The following is a 25,345-nucleotide window of genomic DNA, read 5'->3' on the forward strand; positions in this document are numbered from 1 at the left end:
AAGATAGTTTCCTGTAAACTGGACCTTGGAGGAAGAGGAAGAGAAAATTATAAGCCACATAATCTTTAGCGTAAAAAATCTGCCTTGTTTATACTCGTTCATTAACTCTGAAATTTCTTTTTCTTTGGTATATATATATTTTTCTTTTTTTTATTGAGTTATAGTCAGTTTACAATGTTGTGTCAATTTCTGGTGCCACAGCACAGTTTTTCAGTCATACATGAATATACATATATTCGTTTTCATGTTCTTTTTCACCGTGAGCTAGTACAAGATCTTGGCTGTATTGCCCTGTGCTATACTGTGTTAACTTGTTTATCTATTCTGCATATACCTGTCAGTATCTGTAAATCTCAAACTCCCAGTCTGTCCCTACCCACCCTGCCTCCCCCTGGCAACCACAAGTCTGTATTCTATATCTCTGAGTCTGTTTCAAGTCTGAAATTTCTCTATCCCTGTAATTTTACACTTAGTTCTAGTGAGTAGAATCCTTTCTAAATGTACCTTTTGCTCTAAGAAGACAAGGGGTTAACCCCTGGTGTGGTGTGGAGACCAGAAGCTGAGAAGCTGAGTGGTACAGTCATTAGGAAGACAGGACACCCTCAAGACCGTAAATCATGACACCTGTTGGCATGTTGACCCTCAAATCTGATTTATACCTTCTACAGAACCTGTTCCCATCCTGGTCTGCATCTTGTAACCCTAGAATTACCCTAGTGTGGCCCTCACCTCATGTGATGCTTCCTTCGAGATAACCTGAACTTCAAGAAGTTTAACGTTATCTCTTTGGGAATGTAATCATTCATCTTGGAAACCATGCTGGGTAATCATTTATCGTAACATATAGAAAGGCCTGAACCCCTTTGTTAAGATGGAGGCTCTTCGAGACTCAGTCTGGACTTCTCCCTCTGGGTTTGACTGGATAGTAAGCCACTTGATGAACTTGGAGATTGTAAGAGACTCATATTCTAGGAGCATCTTGACTGAGGTTTGGGTTCATCACAGGGGCCACGTCCTGATATCAGGACTAGTTCCTTCTACCTAAGCATCGAGGTCAGCATCCTTTCATCTGCAACACATAATATATGTCCCTAGTGACAACAATTCTGTTTTAGGTGAGCAGAACTGGGATATGTTTCTTAGGTCACACTTGGACATATGGAAATACAGGAACAGGGACATAAGATGCATAATCAGGAGTGATTGTTCACGGAAAGGACAGGGGAGTGGTGTGTGAAATACATTAGGCGCGCTTCAGTTATTTCCTTCCTCAGTGAAATTCCTCAGTGAAGGGTGCTGATCCACCCTTCACAAGCACAGCAGTTACTTATTGTAATCTGGACAGTATGGTCATGTTGGAAGTATTTTGCAATGTGTTAATTTTCAAATGAAAGTCTTCCTGGAGTACACTGGTAAACATTCCTGCTATACGCCAGGTTTATTCGATCCAGTGCTAATTCCATATACTCAGATGGGGTAGCCCTGCCACTGAATCTGATCTGCTAAGTAGACTGTTGAGATTTAGAATATCTCCATAAACATTCTGCTCCCTCTTGAAATTTGACATGTTGGGTAATATTTCTTACTTCTCTGAAATTTCTCCTGTTTTAAACAGAGGAAGTGAAAATTAAAGTAATTTTTAAAAGCAATTAATTTTGCTGTCACACTTATTTATTTTTTTCCTTCTAGGAAAAAAAAATACTGAAAAATTACTCAGAAGTCAGCATTGCTGATAACAGCACATTTTAGAACAAGAATGCTGATCACTATGTATTTCCCAAGCCCTTGGTAGCTCTGGAATGTTTAGAAAACTCTTTTCTCTAGTACTTAAGATTCTCTACAATCTTGGTATAATCCATTTGTTTGGATTAAAAGTTCTTCAAACTTATTCGTCCTTTTCTACACATGTCTTTGTTCCCTACTCATCTCTAGAAGTGTATAAATCACCCCTTCTGCACCAACGGCTGAAAGCTGAAATCCTTCTCTTCCATCCTTGAGGGCCGTGTTCAAACACCACATTTATCATTAAGCTTTTAAAATGTCTCCAGCTAGAAGTAATATTTTTTCTCTCTCCATATTTTTGTATTTATATCTATCCAGGTGTGAAATTAATTTTCAATACATATTGGCCATCACAATTGCGGACATGAGAAATAATTAGCTCATTCATTCACCCTGGATTCCAAGCACTAATTCTGCCTATTCAGTTGTGTACATGTGATTTTACATGTTCACTTCAAATGTAATTATTTACAGATAATTCTTACCCATCTTTATTAGGTGTAATGTCCTTAAAGAGGGGGACTTTGGTACATTTTTTGTGGCCTCCAAGAGGCCTGAATCATACTTGCACAGAATAGGGACACAATGATGATTTTTTTTCAATCGTTGAATAAATTTTTTTTCTATGTTGATACAAGTATTTAATCCCGATATTCACCAGGTAAACAGAACTGAAGGAGATGACTGGCACTTTTTCTAGGGGTCATCACTGCCTATTCCTTGCTTTTTCTATACTTTTCCACTGAGGAGAATAACATTAGAGAGATTGCTCCAACGCTGCCCCTTCTCCAGCCATGTGTGTGAATATTGCAGACATTCACAGGAAAACACCAATGGAGTGATTCTTCTCGCCCGTTAGTTAAATGTGCTGTGTCTATCACAGCCTGTTCTCCACCTGGTCCAGAACAGTGACCAGTGCATCTTATCCTCATTATGTTCAAAACACTGGTTATAACAGAGTTGGGAGACTCTTATTTCTTCTGATGAAAATCTAGAACCCATGTGGCTGTTGACAAAGCAATCTCATTTCTGGGAATCTATGGTAGAGAAATTCTGGCATGAGAAAGCAAACATACATGAACAATGAGGTCTCTTACAGCATTACTTGAAATAGCAAAGAAATGAAACAAGCTAGGTGGACAGAAGGGGGATGATTAAATAAATTAGGGTACACCCAACACAATGGGGTACAATGTATGCTTTAAAAATGGTAGATCTATATGCACGTACGTAGAAAATTCTTAATGGATTACATGAAAAAAGATAAATTGTAGGCAATATATAATATCTCACTGTTCTAAAAACAAAACCAACCATCTATATTTATATTTGTTGGTTTAGATATAAATATATGCATAGATATATGAAAATTTTTCATGTAGAAAAAATTTTGGGAAAGTATGCGTAAAACTTATGAGTGTTTATCTCTAGGCTTTGGGAAATGGGTACTGAAGTATAGTCTTTACTTATAAAATCTCTGTTCCGTAGTTCTAAAAAACCACCTCATAGGATTGTCGTGAGAATTAAGTAAATTTAATACATGGAAAGGGATTACAAAATTGCTGGCTTGTAAAGAGAAAAAAAAAAACACCACCTGATATCACTTATATGTGGAAACTAAAAAAAGGACACAAATGAACTTATTTACAAAACAGAACAGACTCGCAGACATAGAAAACAAAACTTATGGTTACAGGGAGGGTGGTAGTGAAGGGATAAAGTCAGAGTTTAGGATTTGCAGATACTAACTATTATATATAAAATAGATAAACAACAAGGTCTCACTGTATAGCACAGGGAACTTTACTGAATACCTTGTAATAGCCTATGATGAAAAAGAATAGTAAAAGAAACGTGTATGTATACATGTGTATAACTAAATCACTATGCTGTACACCAGAAATTGACACATCATTGTAAACCAACTATACTGTAAATGAATGAATGAATGAATGAAATTGCTGGCTTGTAATGAGCACTAAATAAAATTTTAAATAAAAATTCTTTTAAAAAAATACACACATGTACTTTATTTTCAATTTAGAAAAGCAAAATAAACAAGATAAAATAAAACACAACTAGGGAAGTGGCTATCTGGGTCAGTGCCAGCATGGATCTCGATCTCTCCAGGTTAAGGGACAGCCTCACGTCTTCCACTAAACAACTGCTGGGGAAGGAGCAGTACTTTGGAAAACAGGTAACTGGGATCAGTCATGCCCCCTGGTGGCTGATTGCTGACTAGCCAGAATGTTGACAAAGCCAAGAACAGGTCCACCTTGACCCCAGTGCACTTACCACTCAGAGGGGACCTGTTGCAGCATCCTCAGCTCTTCTGCATCCGTTACCTTAACACCCTTAACCCTCAGACACTACTCTTGCTGATGCCAAGTGGCATCGGCAACCCAACAGCGGGACAGGCTAAGCCTGTGTTTCTGCTCTCTCTGCTGGATTTGCCTCCCAGGGTCCCATCCTTCAAGCCTCAGTCTGAGCATCACCTCCTTTACGCAACCTTTTCTCACTTTCACAGGTGATTAGACCCTAACGTGTAAAGTCAGCTACAGTCTTGAGTACATGTATGTGGCTATATTCTATGTGTGGATTTATTGACATACTATATATATGTGCGTATGTTTTCGATCAGCCAGTTTCATGGATGTGCAGTTTTTGTACAGTCACACAGGGCTCCACACTTAGAAGGGCCCCGGGGTTAGCTTAATTCTCTGCTGTTGTCCTGAAATTACTAAGCGTTTTATAACAAGGACCCTGTATTTGATTTCTGGGCCTCACAAAATACGTAGCTGGTTCTGTTTTTAGTGAAGCTCACAACTCTGTATTGCACGTAATTATTATTATTCTAGATGAGGAAACCAAGCCTTTGAGTGACCAAAGACCTCTTTTCAGGGTCCCACAACTGGTACATCGTAGACTCAGCCTACCTGCTCGCTGTGGGAATTTCTCATTGGCATCAGGGTCACCAGAGGGCTTAAAGGAAGTGTAGACTCCTAGACCACATTCCAGGACCCACTAAAACAAAATTTTTAGAGGAATGGTTTGGAATCTGCACCTTAAGTAACTCTTCCACTGGCTTAGAGAACAAAGTCTGTATTCAGTTCATCTCTAATCTTAGAACCTAGCATAGGCCTTCATTCATAGCAGTCAATAAATGTTGTGCTGATCAAGTGAAACCACTCAGTTACAGACAGACCAAGGATCGCTTTTGCAGAAGAGCACCACTGTTTTTCAGTTCAAGTGCTTGAGAGTTTTACACGCAGAAGGCTTTATCAGCCGCTGGAGCTGAGACATGTTTGCCCTGCACTCACTCCCCATGAACATTCACATGGACTCTCTGGATATAAAGCCTTCAAATTGGGGCAATCAGTTCCAGAAGAACTTTTCTAGCCAAAGGATCAGAATCACAAATGCACAGTGCTGTCAAATAGTCAGCCTCATAATATTACTGGGAATTTGATTCCTGAAATCAGAATTTAACAAATTAAATACTAGGCAGACTTGGAGGTAAGGAAGATGCGAAACACATCTGAAATGTTCACAACCAAATGGAAGTCTATATAGTCATTTAAAAACATTAGAAAGATTTTTGACATGAAAAAAATGCTGATGATATATATTAAAAATAAGTTATTTTTACAGAGTGACTTTAATTCTTCCAAAATGTATAGAAAGAGTATAAAATATGTTAAATCATGGTGAGATTAAGGATGGCTGACTTATTTATATAATTTTATCTAACTTAAATGGGCTACTGCTTCTCTTTGATCAGAAATAAAAACAAAATCCTTTATCTTATTTGCAAATTCTTTCCTCCTTTAGCTTAAAATTCCCAGGAATCATTAACTGCCTTCCCCCACTCGTCAAAGATCAAGACGCTAAATTCTGTTAAGTCTACCTCTCAAATGCATCTCCTCTTCTTTCCTTTCCTTTCAATGCACTGTCCTCTCCTTTCCTTCTCTACTGTTGATATTTCCAGTCTAAAGCTTTTAAAATCGCTTCCTCTATGGTTTCTCTGCTTCAGGTCCCTTTTCTTCAATGCATGTTTCACCACATCAACAGATTCATCTTCCTAAAATACACATCAGATCATTCCCCCTCACTTTTCAAGGCAGTAAGAATTGAAGAGTAAAAATAAATAAACAAAAAAGGAAAAGCAGCACCTTTGAAATGCTAGCTGGAGTGCCCCGATGCCACATCTCAGCATCTGTACGCACTAGCTACAAGGACGCGGGCACCTGAAGCATGCAAAAGGCAGCACCCATTCTGAAAAACTCTCCTTGATTGGCTGTCACTTACAGAGACTTAGGCCAGATCCCAAAATTGGGCCAGGCTCTTGACTCTGGCAGCCAGTCCACACTCCTGCTCTAGGCTCCAGCCCTACCTGAGATGACTTGTCATCTCCAGATATGAAACATTTTAATGCCTCAGATGCAAGACCATTCCTTCAATCTGATGCCCAGTCGAACTATTGATTCAAATTCTACTTTCTCTGAAAAATCCTTTAAGATCAGAATTAGTTTTTTCACCCTCCAGAGTCCTCCCACTGAGTGTTCAAGCCTCTACTACAGCTGTTGCTTAATTCTGTCTTATTTGTTTGCCCTTTGTGGACACATCTGTCTGCTCCATTGGAATGTAAGTTCTCAGTGACTCAGAATTACGTTATTCAGGGCTTTGATGAACAAGTGATGGGGCAAACAACTAATCCACTTTGCTAAGGACTTCTCCAAGAAACCCTTTAGAGGAAACCAAGCAGTGGAACCCCTCACCACACAAACAGCGCGAAGCCTGCACAAGGGATGTAAAGCATCACTGGGAGAGCCAAGAACTTTGATTAGCTTTTATAAATGATTCCTTAAAGGTTTGTTCTCTGAGTGGTCCTTCACCTACAGTTCTTGGCTGATACTACTGGGAAGTATTGAAGATTATATTTCCTTCGTCATACTACATTGAGAAAATGTATAACCCTTCTACATTGAGAAAAATGTATATTGCCTATATTGAGAAAAATGTACTTATTTAAAATTTCTAATTATTTAAAAATACTAATTTTGAATACTAAAAGATGGCTAATCTCAAAAGATAGGAGAAATCGAAATGCTGCTGGAAAGTGTTGAGTAGGAGGGAAGAAAAACAAAACAATCCAAGTCTATATTATATAGTCTTTTCATTAAAATGTTACTGGATTCATCCCTTTGTTTCACACCACTGTGTGTAATTATAGTATGCAAAACCTCCAGATCTCCCTGCTACTAAGCATTTAAAAATATCCATTCCAGATGCTCAAAGCAAGTTTCACATATACAGTAATTATATCACACAAATGGGCAATGCTTAGGTTATATTTATTTTACCAACTTAAATTTAGACCTTTTCTATCAGGGTTGACTGACTTCACTTTCATAATGATGCCCTCGGCATTTCCTAGTAGGACAGGAAGTAATCCTACTGATGGAAGTTCACAGGTGTTAGATAGACACTTAACTTTGCAACACATTCTAGAAGAGAAGTAAGAAAAATGTTTTCAGAACTATGAGACAACTCTCCTGCGTAGGTACACCTTCTGCTATGATAACATCTCTAGGCTCTGCAGAGTACACCTGGATGCTGGCGGGGCTGGCTGGTCACAGGGCAAGGTGGGACAAACCATGGATTGAGTAGTTGAGTTCTCTGATCCCTGATGGGGAGAGAATGCCTTCCCTGTACTTAACTGTGGTGAAAAAATTCATGAGAATATTTGTGAAACTGACCTCCGAGTCACGTAGTTGAGGCACCATAATGGGACATTTTTAATCAGGAGTGCACACCAGAATAACCTGGGCGCCTTCCAAATGCAGGTGGACCCCGCGCCAAGGCCAACTAGGTTAGACTATCCTGGGACAGGGATCAGGAACACATTTATTTTTCAAGGACCCACAGGTATTTCTGATTTACTTGCATTTTTATTACCTACTGAGCCAATGCAAGATCATTAGCTTTCTAGACTGATGGGCCTGGGACCTCTTAATAATACTGAAATATACATAAATCATTGACCCTCCGTTTCCCTAATTTGAAAACTGGAGACGTAAACACTTCTTTGTAGGACTCTGATGTAGAGATGCAGGTGAAACATCTATGTCAGAGTAAGTTTCTTCATGGGTCTGATAAGTAACCTAAATGCCTGAAGGTCATGAGACCAAAGAAGTGTTGGAGACTGTGGCTAATTGGAGAATGCAAGCCTTAACTAAACAGATTAAACAGTATATGTTGTACACACTGACCTAGGCACACAAAAATGTATCTGCGGGCATGACATCTGGTTTTTACCCTGAACATGTTGGCCAGTAAATAACCAATTGTCAAGCATTATATAAAATACAAAATTCTGAATTGTCTTAAGTATGGAGATTCCTCAAAAGACTAGGAATAGACTTACCATATGACCCAGGAATCCCACTCCTGGGCATATATCCAGGAGGAACCCTACTTCAGGATGACACCTGCACCCCAATGTTCATAGCAGCACTATTTACAATAGCCAAGATGTGGAAACAGCCTAAATGTCCATCAATAGATGACTGGATACAGAAGTTGTGGTATATTTATACAGTGGAATACTATTCAGCCATAAAAACCGATAACATAACGCCATTTGCAGCAACATGGATGTTCCCGGAGAATGTCATTCTAAGTGAAGTAAGCCAGAAAGAGAAAGAAAAATACCATATGAGATCACTCATATGTGGAATCTAAAAAAAAAGAACATAAATACAAAACAGAAACAGACTCATAGACATAGAATACAAACTTGTGGTTGCCAAGGGGGAGGGGGGTTGGAATGGACAGACTAGAATTTCAAAATGTAGAATAGATAAAGAAGATTATACTGTATAGCACAGGGAAATATATACAAGATCTTGTGGTAGCTCACAGCGGGAAAAAAATGTGACAATGAATATATATATGTTCATGTATAACTGAAAAATTGTGCTCTACACTGGAATTTGACACAACATTGTAAAATGACTATAACTCAATAAAAATTTTAAAAAAATATTCTGAATTGCCTGGAAGTATTTTTCTAGCTCTGTGTAAGGTATTACTAAATACATGATTATGTATCACTTCAACAAATATTCAGTGTCCATTATGCACTTGTGAGTCCAGATAGAGATACTGAAAGAACTTATTCAAGGAGTTCACAGCCAACAGAGAGAGAGACAAAGAGGCAGAGAGAGACAGAGAGAGAGGCAGAAGATAAATTAAAACATGTCCATCACTAACACTGCTAACAATACCAATACTATCAAAACTGTGTTTCCATGTCCAACTTTGCATCAGCATTCTACCCCAGGGCTTTGTGATTATCTGTATTCTTATATACAGTTTTTAAACATTGCTAATAACTAGAATTATTTGGAATTTTTAGTAACTTTTTAAGAAACAGTATATTTTAACTAGATCAACATGGTAATTTGTATGGAATAAGACAGCTTGCTTAATTAATGCTCAGGCTCCTTGCAGGTTTCAGATTCTGCAATTAGGAAACAAATCATGGAATCATCATGTAAGAAGGACCTTTGACCAAACGACTCAGAGTCATTCTTACAGCTTGAGTATTTCCTAATATATTTAGGGCAGATTTCCATCATATGAGACTGTTTCTCAACCCCTAAAGTACAAAACCTGGCAGCTTTCTGATTCATTTAAAATTGGACGCTTTTCTCTCATCATCAAGGGTCAGATTTTCTGAACTCATCTAAAATCTGAGCAAAATCGTTTTATAAAGCCTACTGCTAACATTTATTTCAAATCACGACTCCTCCGCTTTTCAGATTTGTTTCCTCATCCTTAAAATGAGGATGGTGAGAACCGAGCAAGACCTGTCAGGAGCGATAAATGAGCCAATGTCTGTAAAGCACTTAGCAGAGGCTTGGGCTATAGGAACAGTCCATAAATGTTGTCAAGCATTTTGATTGTCATTCCTACTGCCACACAACCAGGGCTGTCTTGTCTTTCAGCTTGTTAGGTAGTTAGATAAACGGGGGCACTGGGCAGATAGGTGGAGGAGGAGGAGGATGGTCTGGAAGACGGCGGTCTACCCACCTCCAGCATAAAGGGGCTTCACTTCCTCCAAATGAGTGCCCGCAAGAAACCGGTAAGAACTCGACAGTCGAAAACTGCAGGGTCATGACAAGGACCTAATCGTACGTGGCCCAGTGCTTGTTGTAATATAATTAGCATTGCGGTTTAGGCTCCCCTCTACAGGTTTTTCTGTGTGCATCACGGGTAAGGACATGTGCAAAAGGGGACAAACATGACTAAACCCTCCAGGGGCAAAAGCCGTCAATCAGTCAAGAGACCACCTCTAAGCGAGGATGTAAGAGAAGGGGACAAACAGGGACCAGTGCTGTCTGCCCTGGGATCAGCCCGCCTCCTGTTCTTGGAGGCATGCGTTCCCTTTGCTAATAAAACCTTTAAAATCTTTCACTACACAATGCTCCGTCTCCCATCTGAGTTCTTCTCTTTCGGGTAAGACAAGAACTGGGGTCTTTTTCCTTCCTCTTTTGGGGTAACACTTTCTTGGTGCTGCGACTTGGAACCTCCCTCTAACCTCATCTCTTTATCTTGCTCTCCCTTCCCTCCTGTCTCAAGCTCAGGAACTTCTAATGCCTCCATAATTACCCGTGCCAGACATTTGTGCAGGAAGCATCACTATTCGCAAAGCCTCTCTCTCAGGCTTAGATTAGGTTAGATATGAATTCGGATCTGGCTCAGTCCAAAGCTCGAGCATGTTCTACTTCACCACAACCATTATGGAAAAGAAGGAATCCTGGGAGCAAAGCTGGCCTTTTCTTTCATCTCTTTTACATTTGGGGTTTTGCTTAAGGTCTTTATTTTTAAGAGTTTTGCAGATACCAACAACACACACATACACATGAAAAATACTCTGATGTGATAAAGCCCAACTTCCTTAGCCTGCCACTGAAGATTCTGTAATCGGGCTAGAATTTCTTTCTCTAGCCTCTTTTCCTCATTTCTCTCCTTCCTTTTCTGCACAACCTACTTCAGCCAAAACTGACCATTTATTCATCATGCATGCTTCAACCCCAGATGCTCAGCCCTCTCCTGAATCTCAAATTCTACCGCATTTCCAGGCGAGGCAACAAAGTCAGCCCTTCAGGAAAGGCTTTCCAGAGTCCTTCTCAGAAAATGCTTCGGCTTTGGACTGAGTCAGACCCAAGATCTTCACCCCTGACTAGTTGTGTATTGGTGGATTCTTAAAAAAATGTTGGCATGTTTCTTGCCTATAAATAAAACCCTAGGCTACAGCGCTGATAGGAGGATTGATCGCACAAGCAAGGAACAAAGGCAATCTAAGCCTCAGTCTCTGTCTCAGCACATCAGCGATTGCTTCCTGCCTTGAACTACGATCATTTCTTCCACTCGCTTATTTATGGAAATGGTACAGAAACAGCGAGAGAGCTATTTGGTGAAAACAATTTGATCTGAATTCCTCGTCTCATTCCTTGCACCAAAATAAATTTTAAGTGAACCGAAGTTTTAAATATAAAAAAGGAGAAAACAGCAACAAAAGAATGGAAGAAAAGACAGGGGAATTTATTTATTTGGAGTGGAGAAGGCCTTGCTAAGCAGGACACAATAATCCAGAAGACTGTACAATGAAAGACTGACCATTACAGCTAATTAAAAATTTCAATGTTTCTACAGCAACAGAAAAAGAAAACAAACCTGTAAAAATTAAATTATTTCACATTAAGACAAAAATTTTGCAACACAATGAAAGGCTAACTTTCTTAATTTACAAAGAGCCCGTACATATCAACAAAAAATGCTGAATATTTCAATAAAAAAAATGGACAGTGTTTGGGCAGGTAGCAAAAACATGAATTGTGAGTGTGAAAAGATGTTCCATTTTGCTAATAAAGAAATATAAATTAAAGGAAAGAGACACAATTTTTTTAACCTATTGGATGAGCAATCATTAAAAAGATAGTATTTGATGTTGACAATGGTATAGGGTCACAGGCCTTCTCACGTACTGTTTTGGGGGTGCAAAACCCCCAAAATGGCGTTATTTTCATTGGGTTCAACTTAGCAAAATTTACCAAAACAAAAAAGCGACATTCTTGGATTCACAACTTCCACTGCTAGAAATTCAGCTTAGAAATAAATTCGAGACCTACCCAGTGATAAGCTAGTTGCAAAACTGTTTGTAATGGAAAAAAGTTATTAATAGACGCCTGGTAAATTGAGTCAGGATGTAATACCAAACACAAACGCCTATGCAGTTATTAAAAGAGAATGATGTCGATGAGAATATTTCTAAGAAATAGTAAGTGGAGGAAAAAAGTGTCTCCATTTGTCGACATTTGAAATGTGGAGCTAGGGTGGGTTGAGTGTGTATCAATACGCTACACGATGCAAATATTTTTTCTAGAAAACTATGGAAGAAACTGAGAAGTGCTTATTTGGGAGGAGAGGAACTGAGTGAGGAAGAAGGGGACATGTGAATAGAGGGGAATTTTCCTTTTATGCCTTCCGCAGCCAGCCTAGGGCCTGGGTCTGGTATTCCTAACTTTGTATATTAGATCTAAATTGTGTATATATAATAAACAGCTCAAATACTGTGGGTGTTCTTTCCCAGCTGTCAGGTAGGGCAACTAGAGAGGTCTGAAGTTTTGAGCACTAGACAGCCATTATAGAAAACAGTATGAAGATTCCTCAAAAAACTAAGAATAGAGTTACCATATCATCTGTCAATCCCACTCCTGGGCATATATCCAGAGGGAACTTTAATTGGAAAAGATACATGCACCACAATGTTCATAGCAGCACTATTTACAATAGCCAAGACGTGGAAATAATCTAAATGTTCATGTAAAAATGACTGGATAAAGAATATGGAATACAACTCAGCCAAAAAAAATTTGCAGCAACATGGATGGACCTAGAGATGATCATACTAAGTAAAGTAAGTCAGACAGAGAAAGACAAATATCATATGATATCACTTATATGTAGAATCTTTAAAATGATGCAAATGAACTTATTTACAAAACAGAAACAGACTCACAGACATAGAAAATAAACTTGTGGTTATCAAAGGGGAAAGTTGGGGGGGTGGAGGGATAAATTGGGAAACTGGGATTTGCAGATATTAAATACTATACATAAAATAGATAGAAAACAAGGTCCTACTGTACAGCACAGGGAACTACATTCAATACCTTGTACTGGCCTATAATGAAAAAATATGAAAAGGAATATATGTGTGTGTGTGTGTGTGTGTGTAACTGAATCACTATGCTGTGCACCAGAAATTAACACATCATTGTAAAACGACTATACTTCAATTTTAAAAGTTTTGAACACTGGAAATAATTCATTAACTGGATTAATAAATACAATTTACTGTTGTACAGAACTTCAAACATTTTTTAGGAAGAAGGGACTTCACACTTAAAGACTGGAACCACTGCTAGTGGAGCAGGATGGACGTAAAGCACATACGACTATGATGGGTGCTCCTTCGGCGGCTGCGAGGGGAAGGGATAGCTCAAGAACAATTTGGGATATTTCAACCCCAACCGCACAAGTGATCCGAAAATGTCACGTGGCATCGCCCTTCAGTTCCAACAGCCGGAACACTTGAAGCATCAGCATTACTTATGTTTTTAAAAGAAAACACTGCTTTATATGGAAGCCACCGCCGCCTACAGAATCACGTTGATCAATAAATGAACTCTACTTTCTAACGCTGAAAATGCGGCTCTGGGAGCTCATCGATTGTTCAGATTTGAATGTATTCAAACTCACAAACAATACTAAAGGTCTCAAGCCTCATGCCAGCCTAACACCCCACCGTACCTGTCGGGGGGGTCGTTTGCATAATCACACTGGGGAGGAGTAGGGCTTCCTGTTACCACTTACGTCATGTATGTGAAAAAGGTGCTCAGGGGCTCCAGGGAATGATTCCGAAAATACTCAAACTCTCTGCATAGCTTTTTCCTCATCTCCGTGTCAATGGTGGAAACAGTAAGCGGACTTGTCTGATTGGCCAAGAAGTTGCCATAATCCGTGGTCTGGAGATGAATTTTCAGATCTGAAATGAAATGAAACCCCAAATCAGGTCAAACTTTGAACAAGCATGAATAACCTTTACAACATTCATTGAACTTATAATAACTTTATGATAAACACATATCTAATTATTATTATCTTATTAGACCTTAACATAAGGTCTATGTGTGATTTAGACTTGCGTGTTGATCTCTAGAGTACTAAGTTTCTTATTCAATTCAGTGTTAATACAGATATTTTAGAGCAACATAACAATTTTCAATTACCTAAAAAGTCTAAGTTTAGCACAGCTGAAAAGAACATGAGATACCATCTAGCCAGAGACTGCAAACTGGTTTTACCTGAGCTGACTTTAGTCGTTTGAAAACTGCCCAGCTAGATGGAAAAGAAAAATTTATTACTAATATTTACTGTGGGTGTGGGAGATGGAGTGGGCAGCCATCAATATCCCTTCATCACCAATGAAGGTGCTGAGCTTCAGTGAGGCTCAATGGGTGTTATAACAGCAGAGAAGCTTAAACTAGGAGATAGCTCTCTTCATTCTTAACTTTCAGCATCCTTTCAATGGGACCATGCTAGACAACCTTTAAATTGACAGATAATTTAAACGGTTTCCAATCTCATCTATTGTCACTTTATCCTGAACAAACCATTTGTTTTCCAGCATCTATATTTTTGTTAATACTGACCCCATACTCCATTCTCTAGCATCCTCCGACTCTTTTCAGATAGCTCATTATAAAGAATGCCAACATTAAAATAAGTTACTAGCAATCGAGTGCTCATTGTGTACTTGGCATTGTATCAAACGTGTATTATCTCATTTAATACTCACGCCAACCCTATGAGTGAGGAATGATTTTTACCCCCTTTTACAGATAAGAACCCTGAAGATCAGAGAGGTTAATCAAGATCACATTGATAAATGGATTCAAAGCCAGCCTTACACCTTAAATATCTGTATTTTATTGCCAACAAATTAAATTAGATTTATCAGTTGTTCCAGAAATCCTTAGCTCTGTCTGGCAGACTGATTCAATCGGACTGATCTGGGTCTCAAAGTACTTGGAGAATACTTCCAGGACAGCACCTCTCCCAGGATATTACAAAGACTTAACATGGTAACTCAAAAACGTGGTTCTGCTTTCTTGGTTATGTCTTTTATCTTTTGGTTCCTTGAATAGTACTCAACACTTAAGTGTTCTTAAATATCTGAATATCACAAACGTCTTTGGCATCCTCTAGCACACAACTGGAGCCAGTACAGTATCCTGGCCCTTCTTGTCTTTTTCCTTTAGACATTTATCAAGCATTTATTACGAGCTGTAAACCACAGGAGACCCAAAGATGGCCAAGACATATTCCTCCTCTTCAAGGAAACTCACAATCTGGTAAGGGTGGAGGCACAGCAAACAGATGATTCAAGCAGTAAGTTCAGTGATGAAGATGAGAACCTTGATTTATGGGAACATAGAAAATGAGAGTAAGATTCATAGGGATGAGAGCAAAAGAGCCTAGGAAAGTTTCAGGAGGGTTAAGTCAGAGATCAGCCTTAAGGTGCCACGTAAGAGTGCAAGGAGCACATCCCATGAACTGGTGCAGGAGTGGTAGTGTTGCTGAAGCATTAAGTGGGTGACACAGACAGGTGGGACATGAAGCCAGCAGTGAGCAGGTGTTGTCCCCAGGAAGGTGTGGTGTGACATCCTTAATTCTGAGGATCACAGGGAGCGCCTGAGGGCTATGAACTAACTGCTCTGGTAACTGGGGGGAACATGGGTTCAAAGGCTCTCGGGTGGTTCTGAGTCTCTGAAATTCAGCTGACAGGCATTCTCTCTCAGAATCTGGATTAGATCATGCATCAGAAACACTCTTCTTCTGACTCCAGAATTTATTTGCTCAATTACCTATTTAATTAACTTAATTTAAAAAATTATACTCTTTTGCCATGTCTTGTTTGGCTTCTATTTTGACAGTTCAGATTTTTATTCAGTATGACAGTTTGCATTCTCAGCACGGAGGAATATTTGCCAACAGAAGTGACACAAATGGTATTTCTTCCAAAACCATGATATTTTGTTCATGGGACATATGTTTCTTTTATGCAAAATAACTTCCAAACCTTTCAGCTGCCAGTGAGACTCTGAAATGAAATGTCTCAAATGTTTCAGACCCTGTAAGGGATCTTGTGATACTGTGATCCGTGGAGAACCAGTTGGGATTAACAGGAGCCCTGTCTCCCCAGCCCCAAGACGATCCAAGGGACACTTGCATTCAGATTCTAAGAAAATCTTAGGACCTGAAATATTTGCCCTGAGATAATATCATTATCTGTCAATAACAACCATAGTGTTTATCATTTTAGAGTTTTTAAAATAGGATCACATTTAAGAGAACTCTGGGACAACATGAAGTGCGCTAATATTTGCATTATAGGGGTCCCAGAAAGAGAAGAGAGAGAGAAAGGACCTGAGAAAATTTTTGGAGAGATAATCACTGAAAGCTTCCCAACTTGGGAAAGGAAACAGTCACCCAAGTCCAGGAAGCACAGAGTTCCACACAGGATCAACCCAAAGAGGAACACACCAAGGCACATAGTCATCAAATTGACAAAAACTAAAGAAGGAGAAAATATTAAAATTAGCAAGAGAAAAGCCACAAATAACACACAAGGGAACTCCCGTTATCAGCTGATTTTTCAGCAGAAAGTCTGCAGGCCAGAAGGGAGTGGCACAATATATTTAAAGTGATGAAAGGGGAAACTTACAACCAAGAACACTCTACCCAGCAGGGCTCTTGTTCAGATTTGATGGGGCAATCAAAAGCTTCAGAGGCTAACAAAAGCTCAAAGAATTCAATACCACCAAACCAGCTTTACAACAAATGTTAAAGGAACTTCTCTAGTCATCAAGCCATAAGAAAAGAGAACAAAAAGGAGGGGGGAAAAAAAAAAGATCTACAAGAGGTTGCTTTGGCAGTTTGGGGTCTTTTATGGTTCCATATAAATTTTGGAATTGTTTGTTCTAGTTCTGTGAAGAATGTTGTGAGTATTTTGACAGGGCTTGCATTGGACCTGTGGATTGCTTTGGGTAGTGTGGCCATTTTGATAATGTTGATTCTTCCAATGGAGAGCACAAGATATCTTTCCATTTCCTTGTATCATCTTTGGTTTCTTTCATCAGTGTTTCACAGTTTTCAGAGTATGGGTAATCTCTTGGTTAAATTAATTTCTGGGTATTTTGTTGTCTTTTGATGCAATGGAAATGTTTATGCCAGTTATAAAATTCTCATTTTTGAAGTGAAAAAAAGAAAAAAAAGTGAATGAAGGGCCACAAATGGCAAAATATCCTTCATTCTTGTGAGTGAGTTGTATTTCATTACATACATATGCTGCATCTTCTTTATCCACTCATCTATTGATGTGCATTTAGGATGCTTCCATATCTTGGCATTTACAAAGAATGTTGCTGTTAATAGCAGGGTGTATGTATCTTTTTGAATTAATTCTTATTTTGTTGTTGGCTTTATTCCTTTGATAACTATGTAAGTTTAAAAAGCTAAAGCTCTAAACATTCTTAGAAACAATGAACAGTACATATATATAAATTTAAAAAATATGTGTAATATATTGTGTATATGTACTTACATGTATATGTGCAGTCAAATTGTAACAATGCTACCTAATAAAACTGAAGAATGAAAAAAAAAATAGGATCACATAATTTTTTCCTTGCATTTCGCCAAGTGCTTATCTAAATAGCTATGATGAATAACACTTTGTGGTCAAATACACTTGGAATAAACAAGCTTCTTAACTGTAGGAACCAAAAGTCTTTAACACATTAATTTGAATGATTTCTTTGGAAACAGTATGGTACAGAACCTCCCAAGCCACCAGAAAACAATAGAGCCACCCACAGAGAACATTTTGGAAAATTACACTCTTTTTCATCCAAAGTAGTGTGGCAAGTGGCATTTTTTTTTATTCAAATGAGGAACTGTGAGATCACTACCAACTAAATCAACTTTATCTGCCTCAAACACAATAGCATAGAGGAAATAGATTCAGTTGTTAGAACAAATATCAGAGGATATCACCCAGAGAATCATCAATGTACATGTGCCTGCATGTGTGCGTACATTCGTAATGGGTCATAATGTAAAAACACGTCTTTTGTGGGTTGCAGTCACCGAGTTCAGGGAATTACCTGAGATCACTTGGCTAATGAGGCAGGACGACTATCTGGTTGTCACTGCCTCTCTAATAATTTGTTGGGCAGATTATTTTTATCTGTGCAGCATCCTGTTGGGACTCTATAAAAATGGATACCCAGACCTTTCACCTCCCAGGTAGCTTATGCCAAAGAAGTACTTTCAGAAGTACCTGTAAAGGATGCTCTGAGCAGCTCCCCTGCCTCTTCCCCACCCTCTGCTGGTGCTGAATTTAGGGAAGTTATCCTTCAGATCTTTCTGAACTCAGTTTCCTCATCTGCAAAATGGGTATAGAAGCTACATTTTAGGTTTTTTTTTTTAATTGACATAGTTGATTTTACAATGTTATGTTAGTTTCGTATGTACAGCATGGTGATTCAATTATACATATACATACACATTCTTTTTCAGATTCTTTTCCACTATAGTCCCATGTCCTATTTAATATAGTTTCCTGTGCTATACAGGTCCTTATTGTTTATCTCTTATATATAGTAGGGTGTATATGTTAATCCCAAACTCCCAATTTATCCCTCCCTGCCCCTTTCCCCTTGGTAATCATAGTTTGTTTCTCATGTTTGTGAGTCTATTTCCGGTTTGTAAATGTGTTCATTTGTGTCTTTTATTTTTTTTTTTGATTCCACATATGAGATTTCATAGATACTTGTCTCTCCTTTGAATCTACATTTTTGGGTTGTTGTGGGGATTTAGAAAGACAATGTGGGTGAAGAGCTTTTTATAAACCTCACTTGTACCCAACTACTTCCAAAATAATTTGATTTAATTGGTTAAGATGTTGATTTTTATTCTCTAAACCTGAATTTTCTTAAAATATATATTAGAGTCTACCATCATATCTTTTAATTACTCAGATTTTAATAAACCTATTTATATCTATAAAACCAGACACTTCTTCCTCCATTTTTGCTAACATACTACCTTTCTTATGGTGATAAAACTTCAAGTCCTCTTCGGTGTTTTATTAACCCCAAATCCCCTGCTTTGTTCCTTAATATCTTCTCAGATTTCCACTCTTTATATCCCGAGTTTAGAATGAGCACCTGGCGCCTAGATCACCATGGCAATCTCTTGACAGATTCTCCCAGGCTCCCTTCTCTTCATGTATTCCATGCCTCAGTGTTTAATCTTTCCTAAGAAATATTTTGACCTTATGATGATCTTATAAGTAGCTTCGAGCTACTGGGTTTTAGGCAGATTAAAAGCAACTTTCATAATATTTGGAGAGTGTTTTACCACTGATAGAATGATTTTTAATATACATTATCCCTCAACCTTAACAATAATCCCCATTTCACAGATGAAAAAACTGAGGGTCAGGGAAATAACTTGTTCATGTTTTCCATGCTTCCATGTATTTGACTAACAATTCAGACATGTCTGTTGCCCTTGTTCAATACTCTGAAGCTCCATAATTAGACCTTCAAGGTCCTTCACAAATTTCCCAGCCTAAATTCCTGCCTTATCTCCAGGTATTTTAGTACTGCAGCCAAATTGCTTTCCTTCGCACCCATCCGATTTTATTTATTTTTTCTTTGTGTAGTTCATTAGTTCTCCCTGAGGGCCTAGAATACCTTGCCATCTCAGCTCTACTCCCCACCCCCATCCCCATCTCATTGGCATTTTTCCAGCCTGCTGTTCTTCCAGATGTGGTTCCCTATAGGCTTAAACCCTTCTTATAATTTTTATTGTTTTCATTTATTTATAGAATGAGTGTGTCCAAGATAAACTAGTGCTCTTTGAAGGAGAACAGAAACAACTATTTAGAATCATACACCAAACACCATTAACCATAACGGAGAAATGAGGAGAAAAGTCTAGCAGAGGAGGGTAAACTCCTTCCTGTTGTGTATACACTGCAGTTCGGGGTGGGGGTGGGGGGTTCTTATGACTTCCCAGGAATTCTTATGATTTACAGTTTACAAAACATCTTCAGAAATTTCTCATTCCCCCAGTAACTGGGAGTTAGGCCAGGGAGATACCAGATAAGAAAGCACCACGGCTAGAAGTTAAGCAGCTGGCTTAACATCCCAGAGCCGGAGAGTAGGAGACCCGGGACTTCAACTCAAACAGGCAGACACTGCTAATGTCTATTTTTTGATTCTTCCTATGGACAAAAAAACAGCCTTAGGCCTGGGCAGCTAGGAGACAGAAAGGTGTAAGGTGTGGTTTCTACCCTTAAAAAATGTCTTTAAAAAATCAGTTTTATTGAGGTATAACCAGCAAATAAAATTGTAAGATATTTAAGGTGTACATCATGGTGATTTGATATTCATTTACATTGTGATAGGACTGTCCTGTCTAGTTAATTAACACCTCTGCCATCAGATACGTTTATAGTTTCTGCCCTTGAGAAGCTTACAATCTGGGAAGCGACAGATTTATTTTATTCATTCAGGAGTTAAGCCCTTAACTGTGATAATTCAGGGGGCTAGATAAAGGAGACAAACGTCCTGCCCCATGGTGACATACCTGTGCAAATGTCACACAGAGCTAGGTCCCTTACCAAGTATCGCAGAGCACAACGTTGAGGCTTGTCAGTTTTACCCCAATAGGGAGACAGGAGGAAAGGGTTTATAGAGAAAGCGACTGTGAAGTGGAGACTTTAAAGAGGGATGGGTGTTCTCCAGCAAGCAGGATGGAGAATGGAATTTGTGACTGAAGGAATAACTGTATTGGGGGGAATGGTAGAGCACGTGCTTAGCAGGCACAAGGTCGTGGGTTCAATCCCCAGTCCCTCCTCTAAAAATAAATAATTACTTAATTACCCCCACCAAAAAAAAAAAAAAAAAAAAGATAAAAAAAAGGAATAACTGTAGAAAAGGCAGGAAGGTTCTGAGGAAATGCTTACCAGGTAGGGATGGGACAGAGCTTTGAACTTTTAAACTCAGTGAAGTTTATCCTGCCTGATGAAAGCCACTGAAGGATGTCTGAATAGGAAAGTGACAGAACTGGACATGCATCTTTAATATAAGTCAGTATTGTATGTACATTTTTAACATACAAGGAAATAAATGCTATAATTAGAAGTACAGGTGATGTCTGAGGGAGCTCGGAGAAAGCCCTCTGAAATAAATCTTTCTATGTGAATTACTTAACTTAAAAACAGGTAGTGGGTATAAATCCAGGTAAACAGTGAAAGGCCTCCTATCTCCCCCCACCCACCACTCATTACCAGCCCCAGGAACTACTATTTGCATTTGGAAACGTTCACAGTTTCTTTGTATCCAATCATACAGAAAATACATTTGAAAAAAATGGATCTGCCTTTTACAGTAAAAGAGTATCTACCATGCTACATAGTTCTTCCCCTGGCTTTCCTCATTTAATATCTCCCCACCATCTTTCTTCATCAGTAGTCTTCTTAGAAGCATCCTCGTGTTTTCTCTCTTTAATAGCTGCAGAATATCCCGTTAAGGGAATGTTTTATAATTCATTTAACCAGTTCCCTCGGATGGATGTTTGATTTGTTTTTCATCTTCCCCTATTCCAAACAATGCTACATGACGCCCCAGGCCAAGTGTATATGCATCTGGAATTTTCAGGCCCAACTGCCCTCATGAAGGGTTCTTATTTTTCCAATATTTTTAGTCTCAAGAGTGGGAGCCCTTTTAGGGCAGGGACAGTATCTTTTTCATCTTGACTCCCTCGGCTCTAAGTAGAAAGTGCTTAATAAATGAATTAATTCCCACTTGAAGGCCCAGTTGGAAAAGAATGAAAGTCATGTCCCCTGAAAAGGAAGTAATTATTAGTGAGATGCAATCAGCTTCTCCCATTCCTTTCCCAAAAGTTACAGCAGAGAGGACGAGGTAAAGACTCACCACACCCTGAGAGCCTGAGGACACTTTTAGTACGTATTTTAGAAAAGGCTATTTCTTACCAAATTCTAGAGCTTTGAAGTATTATTTTTAATTGAAGTATAGTTATACATATATATTCCTTTTCATATTTTTTCATTATAAGCTGTTATAAGATATTGAATATAGTTCCCTGTGCTATACAGTAGGACCTTGTTGTTTATCTATTTTATATATAGTAGTCAACATCTATAAATTCCAAATTCCCAATTTATCCATCCGCCTCCTCTTCCCTCTGGTAGCTGTAAGATTTTTCTAGGACTGCAGATCTGCTTCTGTTTTGCAAAAAAATTCACTTGTGTCATTTTTTTAGACTTCACATAGAAGTGATAACATATGATATTTGTCTTTCTCTTTCTGACTTACTTCACTTAGTACAAAGATCTCCAGGTCCATCCATGTTGTTGCAAATGGCATTGTTTTATTCTTTTTAATGGCTGAGTAGTATTCCATTGTATAAATACAGCACATCTTCTTTACCCAGTCATCTGTAGATGGGCATTCAGGTTGCTTCTATGTCTTGGCTGTTGTAAATAGTGCTGCTATCAATATTAGGGGGCATGTATCTTGTCAAATTAGCATTTCCTCCAGATACATGTCTAAGAATGGGATCATATGGTAAGTCTATTTTTAGTTATTTTTAAGAAAACTCCATACTGTTCTCCATAGTGGTGCACAAATTTACATTCCCACCAACAGTGTAGGAAGTTTCCCTTTTCTCTACACCCTTTTCAGGATTTATCATTTATGGATGTTTTAATGATGACCATCCTGATGGGTGTGAGCTGATACATCATTGTAGTTTTGATTTGCATTTTAGAAAACTCTGAAGTATTAATTTTACTACTTTTTCTTTTCCAAAGAGAAAAGAATACTTACAACACTCTTACTTGTATTTTTTTAAAAATCTGATGGAAACAGCAGTATTGCCATGAAAAGATATGAAGGAACCTCCAATGCATATTGCTAAGTGAAAGAAGCCAGTGTGAAAAGACTACATACTGTATGATTCCAACTGTGTGACATTCTGAAAAACACAAAACTCTGCAAACACTAAAAACATCAGTGGGTGTGCCAGGGGTGGGGGTCAGGGGGAAAGAGAAGACGCAGAGCACAGAGGAATTTTAGGGCAGTGAAAACACTGTGTATTACGTAGAATACTTAGTGGATACATGTTATATACATTTGTTCAAACCCACAGAATGTGAGACACCAAGAGTGACTGCAGTGTAATCTGTGGACCCTGGGTGATTATGATGTACCAGGTGGTTTCACTGATTGTAACAAATGTACCACTCTGGTGGGGGATGCTGGTAACACGGGACGCTGTGCATGTTTGGGGATGGGGGTTATAGAGGAAGTCTTCCTACTGTCTCCTTAATTTTGCTGGGAACCTACCACTGCTGTAAAAAAATTTTTAATTAAAAAAAAAGTAAGTCTTAATTCTTTTAAAGACTATTTTATGTCTTTTTAACATTATTATTCTGGTTCAAGTCACTTTTCAAGAACTTTTTTTAAGGCACTTTTAAAGAACTTTCTATGTGAATACACAGCCCCCAAGCAGGACCAGAGACACAGGCCGTGTGAGCCAGCTTCCCTTTCTTGTACCCAGGAAGGTCTGAGTCACAGAGGGTCCTAGTGACCGATGCAGGTGACAGTTAGTCAGGGTCAGGCTTTGGAGCATATGAGTATTTCTGACCACACTTGCACAATCATAAATACTAAGACTTTTCAAAGCTTTTCCGGACAGACTTCATTTTTCTGTCTTGCAAGTTTCCCTGAAACCCGATGTGTTCCTAGTGTTTCTAAAATGAGCTGTTAATACCAGGACAGATTCAATCCCCAGGACCTCCACGATAAAGTAAGTAAATAAATAAATGAATAAATCTCCTCCCTCCCTCCCCAGCTCCAAACAAACAAGCAAAAAAAAATTAATAAAGACTACAGGATTTTAGAAGACTAAAGGTAAATTTTATCTTTGCCAAGTTAGCTATTCTTTAAAGAAAGTGCCGGCTTCAACACATGGTACTGCTATCCTGACCCTGTTTTATCCACTCTTCTTTACCCACCATTTGTGTGGTGCATATTTTGTGCACAAGTAAACAGAAGCCCTAAAAGTCCGTAACTTCTATCCCAATAAATGTCCTTGATTTCTTCTCTTCCACTCTTAAGCCAGCTGGGAAGGTGGCTGGGTTTCTCAGCGCACTCACACGTGCCACAGTTGCTTTGCTTTTCAGCAAATGGTTTACTTCCCAACGTTCTATGAAATTCAGGCAAGGCAGACGTTATTTTCTATATCAACACGGAGCTGAGAGCAACAGGGACCCATGCATGTATCTTCAGTTAATGCTCAGAAGCTGACATTTTGGTGGAAAAACAGACGCTGATGTCTGTACACTCCCCCCGACAAGGAGCCGCATTAATTAGTCACCGCTCTGAGCCTCAGTGTCCTCGACTGTTAACTGAGGACATGAAACCCTTACTTTATTTAGACTGATTTTCTCAACAGTCATTATAACCCATAGTTTGATGCTTCATATTTGATATTCCCAGGGGTCTCCAAACAGTGGATTGGCAACAGATTCAAATGTAGTTGTGAAACAAATGGTTGAAAAAAAAATATTATAAGGAGGAAAGAACGGTAGAAACCGTGAGACATAATGATAATAAAGCAATGGTGTATATAGCAGGGTTTCTTACCGGGGGTGCAGGGTGACTTCCGGTGTCCGCGACCCCCTGATGTTATGTGTAAAATTCCATATGTATCCACCTGTGTGTAATTTTCCCAGAAAGTTCTTTCTTCAGGTCTTCAGGAGGGTCTGAAACCTTCCCTTTTCCCCCACATTGGAGCTGAGGGTGGTTTCTCTCTGAATTCTTCAGTGAGCTGGCTGAATCTTGTTTTGTATCATAAACATATTTTATTTATGGTTTGTGTTTAAATTTGCATTCCTTTGCCCCTTTAAAAGCTGACTGAGAACTATTCAGAATTCATTCAAATGGCTTCTCTCAGAAGCACTCAGTATGGCCTGTGTTTCGTTAATTTTTTCTACCTCAATTTATGCCGATTTTTCTACCCATGATTAACATTCTCCAGGCACCAAGCTCCTAATTAAATATGCTGAAGTGATTTAGGATTTGGGATTATTCTGTAATTATTTGTAGCCAACAAAATCAGTTATCCCTAAAAGATTTTTTTCTAGCTGAAAGGAGAATGTCTCTTGGGAAGTTCTGCCTTAACTCTGGCTTTAACTGGTCAGAACCATAAACAAGAGACCTCAGGGCTCTTAGCCTTACTTAAGAAGCCTGTAAAGTCACCTTCAAGGTTTTTGCTTTGCTTTTGCCTTCTAATACTCTTCCTGGCAGTCTTGATTCTTACTGCTTTC

The 25,345-nt window shown here is 38.7% G+C and overlaps 1 protein-coding gene across 1 annotated transcript in view; it reads right to left on the minus strand.

Annotated features, from left to right (window-relative positions):
* The window catches only part of ATP6V0D2 (ATPase H+ transporting V0 subunit d2), a 50,749-nt gene that overhangs the window by 23,556 nt on the left and 1,848 nt on the right, over window positions 1-25,345 (minus strand). The window contains 1 exon segment of the mRNA XM_032469882.1: window positions 13,729-13,900. Within this exon segment, the coding sequence (XP_032325773.1) occupies window positions 13,729-13,900 (172 nt within the window).

This window comes from Camelus ferus, chromosome 29 (assembly GCF_009834535.1).
Source record: "Camelus ferus isolate YT-003-E chromosome 29, BCGSAC_Cfer_1.0, whole genome shotgun sequence".
Lineage (NCBI taxonomy): Eukaryota > Metazoa > Chordata > Mammalia > Artiodactyla > Camelidae > Camelus > Camelus ferus.